At 43.5% G+C, this 20,197-nt stretch overlaps 1 protein-coding gene across 1 annotated transcript in view; it reads right to left on the bottom strand.

Moving 5' to 3' along the window:
• Nucleotides 1-316: 316 nt before the first annotated feature.
• The window catches only part of DNMT3A (DNA methyltransferase 3 alpha), a 69,885-nt gene continuing 50,004 nt past the window's right edge, over nt 317-20,197 (bottom strand). The window contains exons 11-17 of the mRNA XM_063441565.1: nt 19,909-20,054; nt 16,466-16,556; nt 15,391-15,539; nt 9,771-9,856; nt 4,285-4,354; nt 1,389-1,507; nt 317-458 (exon numbers count right to left, since the gene is read on the bottom strand). Coding sequence (XP_063297635.1) covers nt 317-458; nt 1,389-1,507; nt 4,285-4,354; nt 9,771-9,856; nt 15,391-15,539; nt 16,466-16,556; nt 19,909-20,054 — 803 coding nt within the window. The remainder of the gene's footprint in view (nt 459-1,388; nt 1,508-4,284; nt 4,355-9,770; nt 9,857-15,390; nt 15,540-16,465; nt 16,557-19,908; nt 20,055-20,197) is intronic.

Genomic DNA, 20,197 nt, shown 5'->3' with positions numbered 1-20,197 from the left:
ATTCTGTATTATATAATACTCTATATCCACAGATTCCTATAAAACATATACACTGTGTATGGCAACCGATGGCTTTATAACATTAAGAAACCCCGTATAACTATATTTTCTATCTAAAATGCAAAAAAATATATATATTTTTATTACAATACTCGTTAACTTGACTCCTGAGTATTTTGGTTAACACAGAAAGGAAACCTAAAATAACTAATAACAAAAGAAAAATTATTAACAGAAAGCATGATGGGAAAAGGTGGTAAAGAAATACATTTCCGGTCTGATCCGGTTACTGATCCCCCTCCTCCTGGCTGGGGACCTACACACTAGCAAAGTATTCCTTCAGGGGGGAGAAAAGATGGCGGATGACGGGCACGCTCCAGGAACGTCCTAAGAGCTTTTGTCTGGCCGTGCGGGTGGTGTTGGAAACGTCAGTGTAATGGACAGGAAATCCAAAGACTCTGGGGTTAAAAGCAAGAAAAATAGTGAATCAAATTTCTACTTTGACATCATTCGTTCACGGTCTGTATTCCAGTCCAAACACCATAACTACTTACACCTCTCACACAGGCTATGGCGTCCATTTCACTATATATTCACCCCGTATGAAGAGCTGTGTGTGCGCACATATATGGCTGCATGGCTTGGCATTGAGCTTGTAGTAACATGCGCAGGTTCTATCATAACTTTCTATGACAGTCTATGCAGCAGCCCAGTGGATACGGCCACGAGTAGCTTTACTCTGGATAATCGTGATCGCATTACGCTGCAGGCGAACAGAAACGTGGCCTATGTACGTGTCCGGTTATTCAACTCATTAATGAGACCGCACGGGACTCCTGAATTAGTTATGCTATAAACCCCTGCTATGCTCTCACAGAGGACCTCCTAGCACCATAACCATGTCATGTTGATGGAATTAGATTGTTACATAGTAATTTAAATTGGAAACAAAAACACAAGAAAAAAAAAACTTCTCGACTACAAAATGTCAGTCAGTTTGTTATTGGATCTACTGTCAGTATATTCACTGGCAGACATTTTGTGTTAAAATAGAAATTTAAAATGTACTTAGCAAAAGTGACTCCATTTTGTAACAAAAATAAGACAGACACTGTAACTCTATTTAATCAAACCCTGAGCAGTATCCTCACACTACCCCACATATTAAAGATTGGATTATTCACTGATGTGAGAAATCAAAGGGAATTTCAGATTTAATGCCAGAGAAGCTAATCTGGGAGTGTAGAGGACTTTTTTCACCCTTCACTCTCACTTTATCGAATAACCGTGGCGGTTATGAAATAAAACCCAGTCGGCCCATTTCCTATGTAATCACGGGTTTATTCCTCGATATTGCTCCGTTATGTCCATTCTTAAACCCGTCCCACCTCTCCATCTCCGTACACCACAGGATGTCTTCCTTCTCTTTCATGATCACGGGGAACTTCTGGCCTTTGCCCTGCCTGACGGAGTTCGGATTAGTGGTGATGGTGTAGACTTTACTAAACTGGGGGGAATATAAAAGACACACTGTGACTAGTCCTGGTTTTATTACAATGAAGGTAAAATCTTACAGGGACGGCACGTTACATTGAACGAATATCATTATATAATATGATTGCAATGACACCAACACCGGGCCTTCTGGGATTATATTAATAAATAATAATAATAATAACAAATTACATTTATTCTGCTATATAAACCTCAGTATTGTCTGGAGTAACAAGTTTCCATTTGAGTTGGCGATTAGTTCTGTTTATTGATCCTCCTGACACAATAGACCCAGTAAGTGAACCTACAGTCTGCATTATTATACACAGTGTGTGAGCTTACAGTCTGGGTTATTATACACAGTGCGTGATCTTACAAACTGGGTTATTATACACAGTGTGTGAACTTACAGTCTGGGTTATTATACACAGTGTGTGAATTTACAGTCTGGGTTATTATACACAGTGTGTGAATTTACAGTCTGGGTTATTATACACAGTGTGTGAACTTACAATCTGGGTTATTATACACAGTGCGTGATCTTACAGTCTGGGTTATTATACACAGTGTGGGAATTTACAATCTGGGTTATTATACACAGTGTGTGAATTTACAGTCTGGGTTATTATACACAGTGTGTGAACTTACAGTCTGGGTTATTATACACAGTGTGTGAACTTACAATCTGGGTTATTATACACAGTGTGTAAACTTACAGTCTGGGTTATTATACACAGTGTGTGAACTTACAATCTGTGTTATTATACACAGTGTGTAAATTTACAGTCTGGGTTATTATACACAGTGTGTGAATTTACAGTCTGGGTTATTATACACAGTGTGTGAACTTACAGTCTGGGTTATTATACACAGTGTGTGATCTTACAGTCTGGGTTATTATACACAGTGTGTGAGCTTACAGTCTGCATTATTATACACAGTGTGTGAGCTTACAGTCTGCATTATTATACACAGTGTGTGAACTTAAAGTCTGGGTTATTATACACAGTGTGTGAACTTACAATCTGGGTTATTATACACAGTGCGTGATCTTACAGTCTGGGTTATTATACACAGTGTGGGAATTTACAATCTGGGTTATTATACACAGTGTGTGAATTTACAATCTGGGTTATTATACACAGTGTGTGAATTTACAGTCTGGGTTATTATACACAGTGTGTGAACTTACAGTCTGGGTTATTATACACAGTGTGTGAACTTACAGTCTGGGTTATTATACACAGTGTGGGAACTTACACACAGTGTGTGAGCTTACAGTCTGGGTTATTATACACAGTGTCGGATTACTGACTGAAATCTACATGGCTGAGTTTAGTAGTTGAGCTTTGATTACGAGTTGGAGATTTTTTTCAGAATAGCTATGTTTGCCTTCATTTTGCCATTCAGATTCCGATTTGCTTTATTTGGAGTTTAGTGAATAACCTTAGTAATGTATATAGGGCAGTAAATAGAAACACAAGAGGATTTCCAATATTTAAATGGTTCATCTAAGCACCAAGACCTGTTCAGTGTTGTGAAGTGGTGATGTTGCTTGAAATCTGTATGTGTTCAGTCTGAAACGCAGCCCATACAGGCATATCTCTCTATGCTGCTGGAGGTTTAACTGCACCTCTAGCTTTGCTATTAGCCAGCCTAGCCATTAGCCAGCCATAGCCATTAGCCTGCCTGGCCATTAGCCATCCTAGCCATTAGCCTGCCTGGCTAATGTGAATTCTGTGCATAATCGGCATCTGACATCAGCACGTCTAACATGGCACCAATGGCAGCACAGCCCCCTCCCATCAGCCTGTCCTCCGGGGTGTCCCTCTGTGTGGGAGGGGGAGTGACGTCGCAGAAGGAGGATCACAGGTAATTTTTTGCTTTAAAGGAACACTATAGTCACCTAACTTACTTTAGCTAAATAAAGCAGTTTTAGTGTATAAATCATGCCTCTCAGGTTTTACTGCCCAATTCACTGCCATTTAGGAGTTAAATCACTTTGTTTCTGTTTATGCAGCCCTAGCCACACCTCCCCTGGCTATGATTGACAGAGCCTGCATGAAAAAAAAAACTGGTTTCACTTTCAAACAGATGTAATTTACCTTAAATAATTGTATCTCAATCTCTAAATTGAACTTTAATCACATACAGGAGGCTCTTGCAGGGTCTAGCAAGCTATTAACATAGCAGGGGATAAGAAAATCTTAATTAAACAGAACTTGCAATAAAGAAAGCCTAAATAGGGCTCTCTTTACAGGAAGTGTTTATGGAAGGCTGTGCAAGTCACATGCAGGGAGGTGTGACTAGGGTTCATAAACAAAGGGATTTAACTCCTAAATGGCAGAGGATTGAGCAGTGAGGCTGCAGGGGCATGTTCTATACACCAAAACTGCTTCATTAAGCTAAAGTTGTTCAGGTGACTATAGTGTCCCTTTAAACTGGGCAGACTAGATGGGCCAAACGGTTCTTATCTGCCGTCACATTCTATGTTTCCATGTTTTTAATTTGTTCTTAATTTTTTTTATTTTATTTTTTATGGGGCACGACGTCAGCAAACACTGGCTAGCTTTGATAATAATAAACATGGCTAGCTTTAATAATAATAAACAAGGCTAGCTTTAATAATAAAAAACTCCTGCCGACAGATACATTAAAATAAAGCAGATTAGTTGGGATTACCGTCCTGTATGTCAATGTGAGGACCTCCTGCTGCAGCACAGCCGGACCTGTGCGTCAGAAACCCTTCTATATGGGTGCCCCCGGTAAACAGATCTTTACATCACTCACCTTGGCTACCCGGCCATGTTCGAGGCAATCCTGTAAATTCAATTTATCATTTGCTGTAGCAACGAGAGGCCTAGACAAGGAGACAGAATCAAACACGTGCAGAATAAGACAGTGACCAACTTCGGGCAGTGATAGACATTCACTGCACATTCTTTGACTGTGATAAAATTCACTTTTATACAAAACTAAATTAATAAGGTTATTCACTAGTCAAAAGCTGTCGGGAATTCTTACAAAGTTCAGATTTGAAGTTGAATTCCCAACAATTCTCCTTTTAGTGAACAAACCTGTGAGATAATTTTAAGTTTCAATAAATGTTTATTATCATTATTTTATAGCACGGTAGATAATAAATATCACTAGCATGATTCAGATTGCTAAATAGAAACTTGGTTTGATCCAAAGACAAAGTAAAGCAGTGGAGACACCATATGGGGAAGAAACTGAGGAGTAGTGATGTCCCGAACGGTTCCTTGGCGAATAGTTCCCGGCGAACATAGCATGTTCGCGTCCGCCACCACGGGCGAACACATGCGGTGTTCGGTCCGCCCCCTATTCGTCATCATTGAGTAAACTTTGACCCTGTACCTCACAGACAGCAGACACATTACAGCCAATCAGCAGCACACCCTCCCTAGCAGACCCTCCCACCTACTGGACAGCATCCATTTTAGATTAATTCGGAAGCTGCAACCATTTTTTATTTTTTTTTCAATTTATTATTTATTTATTTTTTAGTGCATATAAATGTTACAAGTAGATACTACCCCCAGACACTCTGTGTTACTGCAGATACTCCCTCCAGACACCCTGTGTTACTGCAGATACTCCCCCCAGACACTCTGTGTTACTGCAGATACTCCCTCTAGACACTGACACAGAGCAGAATAGGGACTGTTCCCCCTACATAGGGTCACTTGGCAGATATGGATTGACACCTATCCTAAGGATCCCTGATACACACTGACACGGAGCCCTCCATGGGTGAAGATGGATTAATTTTTTTTTTGTGCTCGGGTTTTTTATTTTATTTTTAAGTTCGACGGGTATGATGGCTTTTTATTTGCCCTTTTTTGGGGCTAAAAAAATGAAGATTTTAGAAGAAGAAGACGTTGAATAGTAAGTAGAATTTTACTTTACAGGGTAGTAATTTTATTCCCCCTTCACTATTTTTTAGGGTGAGGGGGGTAGATAGGGGCTTTTTTATTTGGTTGTGTGACTAGGGGCTTGGGGACACACACTATACACACTATACACACACTGCACACACTATACACACACTACACACAATATACACACACTATACACACAATATACACACACACTGTACACACTATACACACACTGTACACACTATGCACACATACACTACACACACTGCATACACACACTACACACACTGCATACACACTGCACACACTATACACACTGCACACACTATACACACACTGCACACACTATACACACTATACACACACTACACACACTACACACTGTACACACTATGCACACACTGCATACACTATGCACACACTATACACACACACTACATACACACTGCACACATTATACACATACTACACACACTATACACACAATATACACACACACTGTACACACTATGCACACACTGCACACACTGCATACACTATGCACACACTATACACACACACACTACACACACTGCATACACACACTATACACACTCTATACACACACTGCACACACTATACACACTATACACACACACTATACACACACTGTACACACTATACACACTCACTATACACACAATATACACACACTTTACACACTATACACACACTGCATAAACATACATTTTTAAAAGCTGTTTTTTACATTTCAAAGTTGGGGAGGGGGGTGCCAAATAAAGGATCCGCCCCGGGTGCCAAATGCTCCAGGTACGCCCCTGTATAGAGGGGAGCCATGTTACTCTGTATGTAGAGAGGAGCCATGTTTACACTGTATATAGAGGGGAGCCATGTTACTCTGTATATAGAGGGGAGCCATGTTACTCTGTATATAGAGAGGAGCCATGTTTACACTGTATATAGAGAGGAGCCATGTTACTCTGTATATAGAGGGGAGCCATGTTACTCTGTATATAGAGAGGAGCCATGTGTACACTGTATATAGAGGGGAGCCATGTTTACACTGTATATAGAGAGGAGCCATGTTACTCTGTATATAGAGGGGAGCCATGTTTACACTGTATATAGAGGGAGCCATGTTACTCTGTATATAGAGGGAGCCATGTTACACTGTATATAGAGGGGAGCCATGTTACTCTGTATATAGTGGGGAGCCATGTTACTCTGTATATAGAGAGGAGCCATGTTTACACTGTATATAGAGGGGAGCCATGTTACTCTGTATATAGAGGGGAGCCATGTTACACTGTATATAGAGGGAGCCATGTTACTCTGTATACAGGGCCGGACTGGGAATAGAAAGCAGCCCTGAAAAAAAATAATTCCAGCCCTCTAATTCATAGTATGCTTGTATTGTATATATATATATATGTATGTGCTTTGGGAGAATTGTGTCTTATGTGCAGCCCCTCGCTCCAGATGAACCATGGGTGTTACAGTGCTGTAACACCCACCCTCCAGGCTGCCCCCTGTCTTTTGTGATTGGCTCTGCTTGGGGACAATTCTTTAAGCAGGGAAATACTCCATGCCGATATCAGCATATTGGCATCAGTGTGTCAATTGTATAATTTCAGCATATATATATTAAAAGGATGTTCCACACTAATAAACCACACTAGTTCAATGGTACACACACACACACTGACTTCAGAAAAGCTCACTGATACACACTCTCTCCCTACGGACAGGTTCACTGACACAAACAAGCTCACTACAGACAAGCTCACCGATACACACAAACGCTTTCTGACTCATGCACAAGCTCACTACAGACAAGCTTACTGCTGCACACAAGTTCACTGACAAACATTCACTCAAGCACACTACAGATTAACGCAGTGGCAAACACAAGCTGACTACAGGCAAGCTCAATACACACACAACCTCTCTGACCCACACAAGCTCACTAATGACAAACACAGAAGCTCTCTGACCCACACAAGCAAGCTCACTACAGACAAGCTCCCTGCACCATACACAAGCTCACAACTGTCAAACTTACTGGCACACACACAAGCTTATTACAGCCAAGCTCACTGATATACACAAGCACACTACATGCTCACTGACAAACACAAGCACACTACATGCTCACTGACAAACACAAGCACACTACAAGTTCACAGACACACACAAGCTCACTACGAGCTCACTCACACACAAGCACACTACGAGCTCACTCACACACAAGCACACTGATACACACAAGCTTACTACAAGCTCACTGATACACACTACAAGCTCACTGATACACACATGTACACTACAAGCTCACTGATAGCCACAAGCACACTACAAGCTCACTGATAGCCACAAGCACACTACAAGCTTACTGATAGCCACAAGCACACTACAAGCTCACTGATAGCCACAAGCACACTACAAGCTCACTGATAGCCACTGCACACTACAAGCTCACTGATAGCCACAAGCACACTACAAGCCTACTGATATACACTACAAGCTCACTGATACACACATGCACACTACAAGCTCACTGATACACACATGCACACTACACGCTCACTGAGAGCCACAAGCTTACTACAAGCTCACTGATACACACATGCACACTACAAGCTCACTGATACACACTACAAGCTCACTGATACACACATGCACACTACAAGCTCACTGAGAGCCACAAGCTTACTACATGCACACTGACAAACAGTTGCACACTACAGACATGCTCTCTCTCTCTCTCTCTCACACTCTCTCTCTCTCTCACACACACACTCTCTCTCTCACACACACACTCTCTCTCTCTCACACACACTCTCTCTCTCTCACACACACACTCTCTCTCTCACACACACACTCTCTCTCTCTCACACACACACTCTCTCACACTCTCTCACATACTCTCTCATACTCTCTCACACTCTCTCACACTCACACTCACTCTCTCACACTCACACTCTCACACTCACTCACACTCACTCTCTCTCACTCTCTCTCACACTCACTCTCACTCTCTCTCACACTCACTCTCTCTCACACTCTCTCACATACTCTCTCACACTCACTCTCTCTCACACACTCACTCTCTCACACACTCACTCTCTCACACACTCTCTCCCACACACTCTCTCTCCCACACTCTCTCTCTCTCCCACACTCACTCTCTCTCCCACACTCACTCTCTCTCCCACACTCACTCTCTCTCCCACACTCACTCTCTCTCCCACACTCACTCTCTCTCCCACACTCACTCTCTCACACACTCACTCTCTCACACTCTCTCTCTCACACTCTCTCTCTCACACTCTCTCTCACACACTCTCTCTCACACACTCTCTCTCTCTCACACTCTCTCTCTCTCACACTCTCTCTCTCTCACACACTCTCTCTCTCTCTCTCTCTCTCTCTCTCTCTCAGTATCAATCTTACATTTACCTGTCCCTGGCAGTGTGGATTCTAAGTTCAGTGTGAGGATCCTTCATGAGGTGCTTCCTTTTCCTATGTGAAAGTTTACCAGGCTGAGGCTGGTGGGCGGAGCTCCAGTTCGGGGGCTGGATCCTTACCAGACAGGCCGTGCAGAGGAGCTGGCAGTGTGAGAGAGACTCACTCCTCCCTGCTGCAGCTGGCTGCCACCTCTGACTGTGTAGCAGGCACCTCGGTGATTGTCTGCCCCAGCCTCCAAACAAAACCTCACAGGAGGGAAAAATTTGTCAAATGCTGCACTGCCGGCCCCAAGTCCACCGGCCCACCGGGAAATTCCCCGGTATCCCGGTGGGCCAGTCCGGCTCTGTCTGTATATAGAGGGAGCCATGTTTACACTGTATATAGAGGGGAGCCATGTTACTCTGTATATAGAGGGAGCCATGTTTACACTGTATATAGAGGGGAGCCATGTTTACACAGTATACAGAGGGAGCCATGTTACTCTGTATATAGAGGGAGCCATGTTACTCTGTATATAGAGGGAGCCATGTTACTCTGTATATAGAGGGAGCCATGTTTACTCTGTATATAGAGGGAGCCATGTTTACTCTGTATATAGAGGACTGTTTGCGGTGCGTTAAACGGGGAGTTTGGTCTGTCACTGTGAAGTGGGCGTAACCTTTACACTACCTGATCGATACAACATCATACCTGATGTTTTAAAGCACGTTATTCCAAACAATTTAGGAATGTTAGGTGATTTATGCCCTTTATGGATTAAAACCAGACTCTGCATCAACTATGTAATTTTCCATGGGAGTTTTGCCATGGATCCCCCTCCGGCATGCCACAGATTTATTATTCTATTTGAATTATGATTTGACAGTTGACAATGTAGGGACAATAACCTCCCTAGTATTTATCTACCTGTTCATTCCTGGTAGGTTGCCCCAGAAGTAACGGTTTCTGTGCGCTGCCGACACCTCTCGCGCATCAAACATAACAGGGTTTGACTGGAACAATAAAAAGGACATTGATAATCTGTATCACACCGACACGTCATCGCACTCATTATAAACAGGACATTGATAATCTGTATCACACCGACACGTCATCGCACTCATTATAAACAGGACATTGATAATCTGCATCACACCGACATGTCATCACACTCATTATAAACAGGACATTGATAATCTGCATCACACCGACACGTCATCGCACTCATTATAAACAGGACATTGATAATCTGCATCACACCGACACGTCATCGCACTCATTATAAACAGGACATTGATAATCTGCATCACACCGACATGTCATCACACTCATTATAAACAGGACATTGATAATCTGTATCACACCGACACGTCATCACACTCATTATAAACAGGACATTGATAATCTGCATCACACCGACACGTCATCGCACTCATTATAAACAGGACATTGATAATCTGCATCACACCGACACGTCATCGCACTCATTATAAACAGGACATTGATAATCTGCATCACACCGACATGTCATCACACTCATTATAAACAGGACATTGATAATCTGTATCAAAAAAAAAGAAAATGTTACCTGCGCTTTTTCCTTAATCCCTATGTATATTTAGACAAATGGAGGTCATTTAGTTGCTCCAATGGCCATTGGAGGGATGCCCGCCTGCCAACGTCAAGGCAGACCCCCCCTAAGCGGGTCCTAACACTGACCCTTCAGCCTGCTTCCTTGAGCTTCTGGCAAAGATATCTCTAATGAGACAGAAAGGGGTATTTTTTATATACACCCCTTTACTTATTAACCCTTAATAGGGAACACATGGGATGGGTAGCAGCATTGTAACCAGGCTGTGTGATACAAAGTAAATACAAATACAAAAAGAGAAGTCCTGCGCTAAAGCAGCATGGACTACAACACACATCAGCCCCAATATGTAGTAAAAACCAAAGAAAAGAAAATGTTACCTGCGCTTTTTCCTTAATCCCTATGTATATTTAGACAAATGGAGGTCATTTAGTTGCTCCAATGGCCATTGGAGGGATGCCCGCCTGCCAACGTCAAGGCAGACCCCCCCTAAGCGGGTCCTAACACTGACCCTTCAGCCTGCTTCCTTGAGCTTCTGGCAAAGATATCTCTAATGAGACAGAAAGGGGTATTTTTTATATACACCCCTTTACTTATTAACCCTTAATAGGGAACACATGGGATGGGTAGCAGCATTGTAACCAGGCTGTGTGATACAAAGTAAATACAAATACAAAAAGAGAAGTCCTGCGCTAAAGCAGCATGGACTACAACACACATCAGCCCCAATATGTAGTAAAAACCAAAGAAAAGAAAATGTTACCTGCGCTTTTTCCTTAATCCCTATGTATATTTAGACAAATGGAGGTCATTTAGTTGCTCCAATGGCCATTGGAGGGATGCCCGCCTGCCAACGTCAAGGCAGACCCCCCCTAAGCGGGTCCTAACACTGACCCTTCAGCCTGCTTCCTTGAGCTTCTGGCAAAGATATCTCTAATGAGACAGAAAGGGGTATTTTTTATATACACCCCTTTACTTATTAACCCTTAATAGGGAACACATGGGATGGGTAGCAGCATTGTAACCAGGCTGTGTGATACAAAGTAAATACAAATACAAAAAGAGAAGTCCTGCGCTAAAGCAGCATGGACTACAACACACATCAGCCCCAATATGTAGTAAAAACCAAAGAAAAGAAAATGTTACCTGCGCTTTTTCCTTAATCCCTATGTATATTTAGACAAATGGAGGTCATTTAGTTGCTCCAATGGCCATTGGAGGGATGCCCGCCTGCCAACGTCAAGGCAGACCCCCCCTAAGCGGGTCCTAACACTGACCCTTCAGCCTGCTTCCTTGAGCTTCTGGCAAAGATATCTCTAATGAGACAGAAAGGGGTATTTTTTATATACACCCCTTTACTTATTAACCCTTAATAGGGAACACATGGGATGGGTAGCAGCATTGTAACCAGGCTGTGTGATACAAAGTAAATACAAATACAAAAAGAGAAAAAGAAGAGATAATCTGTATCACACCGACACGTCATCACACTCATTATAAACAGGACATTGATAATCTGCATCACACCGACACGTCATCGCACTCATTATAAACAGGACATTGATAATCTGCATCACACCGACACATCACCGCACTCATTATAAACAGGACATTGATAATCTGTATCACAGCGACACATCATCACACTCATTATAAACAGGACATTGATAATCTGCATCACACCGACACGTCATCACACTCATTATAAACAGGACATTGATAATCTGTATCACACCGACACGTCATCACACTCATTATAAACAGGACATTGATAATCTGCATCACACCGACACGTCATCACACTCATTATAAACAGGACATTGATAATCTGCATCACACCGACACGTCATCACACTCATTATAAACAGGACATTGATAATCTGCATCACACCGACACGTCATCACACTCATTATAAACAGGACATTGATAATCTGTATCACACCGACACGTCATCACACTCATTATAAACAGGACATTGATAATCTGTATCACACCGACATGTCATCGCACTCATTATAAACAGGACATTGATAATCTGTATCACACCGACACGTCATCGCGCTCATTATAAACAGGACATTGATAATCTGTATCACACCGACACGCCATCACGCTCATTATAAACAGGACATTGATAATCTGTATCACACCGACACGTCATCGCACTCATTATAAACAGGACATTGATAATCTGCATCACACCGACACATCATCGCACTCAATATAAACAGGACATTGATAATCTGTATCACACCGACACATCACCGCACTCATTATAAACAGGACATTGATAATCTGTATCACACCGACACGTCATCACACTCATTATAAACAGGACATTGATAATCTGTATCACACCGACATGTCATCACACTCATTATAAACAGGACATTGATAATCTGCATCACACCGACACGTCATCGCACTCATTATAAACAGGACATTGATAATCTGCATCACACCGACACGTCATCGCACTCATTATAAACAGAACATTGATAATCTGCATCACACCGACACGTCATCACACTCATTATAAACAGGACATTGATAATCTGTATCACACCGACACGTCATCACACTCATTATAAACAGGACATTGATAATCTGTATCACACCGACACGTCATCACACTCATTATAAACAGGACATTGATAATCTGCATCACACCGACACGTCATCACACTCATTATAAACAGGACATTGATAATCTGTATCACACCGACACGTCATCACACTCATTATAAACAGGACATTGATAATCTGCATCACACCGACACGTCATCACACTCATTATAAACAGGACATTGATAATCTGTATCACACCGACACGTCATCACACTCATTATAAACAGGACATTGATAATCTGCATCACACCGACACGTCATCACACTCATTATAAACAGGACATTGATAATCTGCATCACACCGACACGTCATCGCACTCATTATAAACAGAACATTGATAATCTGCATCACATCGACACATCACCGCACTCATTATAAACAGGACATTGATAATCTGTATCACACCGACACGTCATCACACTCATTATAAACAGGACATTGATAATCTGCATCACACCGACACGTCATCACACTCATTATAAACAGGACATTGATAATCTGTATCACACCGACACGTCATCACACTCATTATAAACAGGACATTGATAATCTGCATCACACCGACACGTCATCGCACTCATTATAAACAGGACATTGATAATCTGCATCACACCGACACATCACCGCACTCATTATAAACAGGACATTGATAATCTGCATCACACCGACACTTCATCACACTCATTATAAACAGGACATTGATAATCTGCATCACACCGACACGTCATCACACTCATTATAAACAGGACATTGATAATCTGTATCACACCGACACGTCATCACACTCATTCTAAACAGGACATTGATAATCTGTATCACACCGACACGTCATCACACTCATTATAAACAGGACATTGATAATCTGTATCACACCGACACATCACCTCACTCATTATAAACAGAACATTGATAATCTGTATCACACCGACACATCATCGCACTCATAATAAACAGGACATTGATAATCTGCATCACACCGACACGTCATCACACTCATTATAAACAGGACATTGATAATCTGTATCACACCGACATGTCATCACACTCATTATAAACAGGACATTGATAATCTGTATCACACCGACACGTCATCACACTCATTATAAACAGGACATTGATAATCTGTATCACACCGACACGTCATCACACTCATTATAAACAGGACATTGATAATCTGTATCACACCGACACATCATCACACTCATTATAAACAGGACATTGATAATCTGTATCACACGTTTCTCATGGCAGTGTTCTAATTGTTCGTCTGGGTGGCCGCAATATCTACAGACAACCACAAGGTGGCGGCCATCTTGTTCGCATAAACGCAGGCAGCGGTGTTTGGGCATGAATCTCTAGAAACTAAAATCGGACACAGAAACTCCCGAACACCGCTGGACGTCCATCATCGCCTGCGTTCGGTTCTATACAATTTAGAAGGCACTGTTTGGTGAAATCATTAGTCTGGATGAGGGGAAAAGCTCCAGGGTAAGACTATAGACTCTGTTCGGTAGTTTGTTCGTTTTCAAACTACCGAACTAGGCCGACAGCAAGCCCTGATTCTCTGGAACTGTTTTGGGCATGGGACCATGCTTGCGGTCGGTCAAATAAATGACTTCCAGGAATTTCCTGAACCCCTGAACTGATCTGGGATTTTTGGATATGTTGGTCACCCAGATCAGGGCTATCAGGGGATATACATTTTTATAGGGGTTCCATGAGTAAATGTACTTTTGGTGTTTTATAAAATATCATTTTTTTCTGCCTGGAGATAATTGAGTCAATACAGTATCTGTATCGTGCATTTTAACACCTTTGTCATTGGTCTGTAACTTTATCTTGTAGTTCCCCCCAAGGTCCATGTGGGAGTACTCCTTGCTTGGGGATTGCATAAAAGGCCAGTGTGGCGCTCCCATTAAAGTGAGATTTGATTTACCCTTCATGAAGTCTAGGCTCATGTTTGGGGGATTGGAGAGCTATATTCACACCCTGTGGATTGCTATAATCACTATACTCCCTTTGATCACAACACGTGCTCTTATAAGAGCAGCCTGCTTCGCTCTCTGGACTAGGAGAGGTCTACCCACTAGAAGCTGGATCCTGATCTTGGGTCCAGGGTGGGTGGTCTTGGGTCCAGTGTGGGTGGAGGAAAGCAAGACCCCAACCAAGCTGCGGCGGTTTGTGGGGTTTACGGTGGGTATGGTGTTCCAATGCAGTGCTTATGGTGTACTAGGAAGCAGCGATTGACGGAAGGTGGTTTGTCACACCTTCCTCATCAGGAGATGTTAAAGAACTTGTTCCAGGTTTGCAGGTTCCAGTCTCTTACCTCCAGATGTTGTGAGATTACTTTTTTGAAGTGGGTATCCATGGCAACCACGTTCTCAAAGAGCCAGAAGAATGGACGATCTTCACCTGCTTTAGGCTGAGCTTCATGGAGAAGACGGGGAAAATCAAAGAAGAGACATCCTGTGCCTGCTGGGGAAAAGAAGGGAAAAACCTTAACACACTACAAGGGTGGCCACGCCATCCACTATCTGTCATAGTGTGACCTGCATCAAGCCTACTACTATGTTAATGGGTATAGTCCTTCATAATCACAATAAAATCCATACATATTGCACACGGAAAGCATATAGATAACATGCAGTATGGTGTTTATATACACTCTGTGAGAGAAACCCAAACCTGTATCTCCTGCTACGCCATCGCCCAATGGATTTGTTTGAGAGGGCAGTCACTCTGTTTGTAAATTGACTCTTATCTGCTCCATCGATAGTTGATAAGAGCACAATGGTAAAAGAGGGAGTGGGCCTGAGGAGCTTCAAAACTAATTTTCACTTTGCCTTTTTTATAAGTTTATTTCATTTAATGAAACAATAATATGTTTTGATGTAAATTATGTATATTGACTTTCATGTCAAAATGTCCCTTTGTATCTGGCTGAGCAGCCATGTTTGGTCACACTCTACTATTATCTGACCAATTGCTTGCTGCTGCAGGGTCGTACAGAGCAATCACAGCAGCAGCAAGTTAGGCTGAGCACTAGTTGGTCAGTTTACAGTAGAGTATGACCCAACATGGCTGCTCAGTCAGATAAAAATGTGAAATTTTCTCAATAAGATTACTATATACCAGGCTACAGTCTAAACTTAGCCATCACATTGATCCCAAGTTGTCATGGTGCTTAGCGTGGCCCTTTATGTATTTACTATTTTGGGGTCAAGAAGGAATTTTTTCCTGGTTTGTTGCAAAATTGGAAGCGCTTCAGACTGGGTTTTTTTGCCTTCTTTTGGATCAACAGCAAAAACATATGTGAGGAAGGCTGAACGTGATGGACGCAAGTTTCTTTTCAGCTATGTAACTATGTAACTATGTAACTATGTAACTTTTGCTTCACTTACCATATATGCCTTTCCGGGCTGGGTTGACTACTGCAATGTCATTACAAGGGCTGCCACCAATCACCAAGTCAAATGGTCCCCATTTCTGGATCTGTGGTGGAGAATGTGTGTTCATTAGAAGTGGAACAAAGAGTATAAATCATTTAGACTAGAAGTTGAAGAGTGCAGCTAAGACGGTTTACGTTAATGTTAACAATGTAATTCTCAAGCTACAAGTAATCTTGGCGTGGCGAACAGAACCTTGCCACGGGCTTTTGGAGGAGCCTGCTTGCCAGCCTCCAGCCTCCTGCCCCAGGACTATGGGCCCCGCAACAGACCTGGCTAAAATACTTTTAAAAGACTCTGTTCGTGCAATTGGGACTATATGGTTCGGTAACCAAACAACCGCACGGACCAGAAACCACCCTGGAACTTGTTAAGCCTGAATTGATACTTTGTAACATTGCCACCGCAGTGTTCTAAGTGTTCGTCTGGGTGGCCACAATTCCTATGGACGACCACGAGGTGGTAGCCATCTTGTTCGCATGAACGCAGGCAGCGGTATTTGGGCATGAATCTCATGGAACTAAAATCAGACACAGAAACTCCCGAACACAGCTGGACTTCCATCATCGCCTGCGTTCGGTTCCATACAACTTACGAAGACACTGTTCGGTGGAATCGTTCGTCTAAATAAGGTGAACAAGCTCCAGGGTAGAACTATGGATACCGTTCGGTAGTATGTTCACTTTTTAAACTACTGAACTAGACCAACCACAAGCCCTGATTCTCTGGAACTGTTTTGGGCATGGGACCATGCGTGCGGTCAGTCAAATAAATGACTTCCAGGAAATTCCTGAACCCCTGAACTGATCTGGGTTATTTTTGGATATGTTGGTCACCCATATCAGGACTATCAAGGGATGTAACTTTTGTGTGGGGTTTTGTGTGTATTACGGTATTTTTGGGGTTTTATAAAAATGTGTGTTTTTGTATCTGGAGATAATGGAGTTAATACAGTACTTGACTCCATAATCTCCCAGGTACAGAGGAGGGATTGACCTAGTTTGTATGGGAGTGTCCTGGATCTGAGAGCCAATGTGATTGTGTATTTGTTTTTATTGTGGTTTACTCTCAGGTCCAGAGGGGAGTGCCCCTTGCATGGGGACTGTCATAAAAGACCAAGTGTGGTCCTATTAAAGTCAGTTCACTTCACCCTCAACACACAGCCTCGTCTCGTGATTGTAGGGAACAGCTATACCCAGGGCCGGACTGGGAAAAAAATTAGGCCCGGGCATTTTTCAATCAGAGCGGCCCCCTAAGAAGGGGGCGGGGCCAGATAGGGTGTGTTTTGCCATCACTAATGACAATCACGCCCCCTCTCAAAGTGAGCATGTTGGTTCAATACACAGAGCCCCGCTGAAGAGCTCTGGCATTAGAAAAAGGCCCTGTATTTGTTCTGCGCAGCGCAAGCAAATTTAATAACATGCTTGCGCTGTGTTTGCTTTTAAATTGTCTCTGGTGTCTCCACAGGTGAGATACCAGAGGACAAAAGGGCCAGGAAAGTGTATGGTGCATGTGGGATTGCATGTGTGTAGAGTGTGGTGTGGTATTGTGTAAATAGGTCAATTTAATTTGTGTTTGTGGTGTAATATGTGTGGCTAGGGGCTGTAGAGAGTGTGTGTATAGGGAGCATAGTGTTATAGGGGATGTAGCGAGTGTGTGCATACGTGCTGTAGTGTGTGTGTATAGGTGACGTAGTGTGTGTAGGGGTTGTAGAGAGGGTGTGTTTAGAGAATGTTGTATGTGTTTGCTGACAAGGAATGTAGTGTGTGTGTGTAGGTGGTGCAGTGTGTGTGTGTCTGGGGGTGCTGTGTGTGTGTCTGGGGGTGCTGTGTGTGTGTGTCTGAGGGTGCTGTGTGTGTGTGTCTGGGGGTGCTGTGTGTGTGTGTCTGGGGGTGCTGTGTGTGTGTCTGGGGGTGCTGTGTGTGTGTGTGTGTGTCTGGGGGTGATGTGTGTGTGTGTCTGGGGGTGATGTGTGTGTGTCTGGGGGTGATATGTGTGTGTCTGGGGGGATATGTGTGTGTCTGGGGGGGATATGTGTGTGTCTGGGGGTGATATGTGTGTGTCTGGGGGTGATATGTGTGTGTGTGTCTGGGGGTGATGTGTGTGTCTGGGGGTGATGTGTGTCTGAGGGTGCTGTGTGTGTGTGTCTGGGTGCTGTGTGTGTCTGGGGGTGCTGTGTTTCTGGGGGTGCTGTGTTTGTGTCGGGGTGCTGTGTTTGTGTCGGGGTGCTGTGTGTGTGTGGGGGGGTGCTGTGTGTGTCTGGGGGTGCTGTGTGTGTCTGGGGGTGCTGTGTGTGTCTGGGGGTACTGTGTGTGTGTCTTGGGGTGCTGTGTGTGTGGCTGGGGGTGCTGTGTGTGTGGCTGGGGGTGATGTGTGTGTGATTGGGCTGTTAGTGTGATTTTTTTATTTAAATTTAAGTATTTTTTTATGAATAATTAAAAAAAAAAAAGTTATATTCCCCCCCCCTCCCTTCTTACCTTTATCCTGGGAGGGGGGGAGATCCGTTCTGCCTGTGGGTGGGGTGCCATGCTGCCATCCTTCCCTGGTGGTCCAGTGGTGAGAGTGAACTCTAGCCCCTGCCGGCTAGAGTTCACTCTCGCGAGATGAGCTGGATAGAGCTCCGCCGGTCCTCTCCTCCCTCACACACTCCCCAGCCAGCGGCCTTAACAGTGCCTGTGGGCCGGTGAGGGAGATCTTTGATCTCCCCACCGGCCCATGGAGACACACAGCAGGGCCGGCGCTCGGATAGCGCTGGCCCTGCAGCGGCTGGCCGGGGAGATCCTATGATCTCCCCTGCCGGCCTCGGCCCCACGGCCATCGCGGCCCACCGGGCATTTGCCCGGTATGCCCGATGGCCAGTCCGGGCCTGGCTATACCAGCTATACCTGCTTCGAATTGCTATACTGGCTATAATAACTAGCTTTTGTAAGAGCTACACAACTATACCTGTTATACTCTCTGGAGTAGGATAAGCTGGATCCTGGGCTTGGGTCCAGGGTGGGTGGAAGACAGCGAGACCCCAGCCAAGCTATGGCAGCTAAGGGGCTACGGTGCCTATGGTGTTCAGTGCTGTGCTTATAGAACTCCAGGCTACTAGGAAGAAGCGATTGGCAGAGGCACCCAGTCGGGTGCCAGGCGGTTCATCACACTTGGAATAGGAGATCACTCAGGTCCTGGGATATAGGATCCTCCATAGACAGAGCCCTTTTCCCTCAGATGTCACTAGTGGTGGCTGAGGGCTTAACAAAGCTTGATGGTGGTAGCCCTGACTTTTGTCAAGCAGAAAAATACATAGGACAAAGTAGTCCCTAATTTGTCTTCAGATATATTTTGACTGCGTTGGAATGATTTTTTTTGGTGGGGAGGTAGAAGCACTTTAAACAATGTACTTTACTCACCTGTTTGCGGGTGATATGTCTTATGTCTCCTACATATGTGATCTCCCCAGGATGTCGCGTAGTTCCCACGGCAATGGCATTCTCACAAATCTCAGATGCAATATATCGCTCTACCTTGATCCTGAGCATTTTTAAAACCAACAGACCTACCCAAGAACAAAAATGAAAACCAAAGAAATAACTGTGTTGCGCGTCTTGGAATGGTTGACAATGAGGGGCGCCACTTCCTCCTTTCTGGAGGTATACACTTTAGTTTGATCTGGTTACCAGGTGTGTTTTAAGCTCTACA

Source organism: Pelobates fuscus, chromosome 2 (genome assembly GCF_036172605.1).
Source record: "Pelobates fuscus isolate aPelFus1 chromosome 2, aPelFus1.pri, whole genome shotgun sequence".
In the NCBI taxonomy this organism is placed as follows: domain Eukaryota; kingdom Metazoa; phylum Chordata; class Amphibia; order Anura; family Pelobatidae; genus Pelobates; species Pelobates fuscus.
Note: the sequence above shows the minus strand (reverse complement) of the source record. Positions and strands in the feature narration are given on the sequence as shown.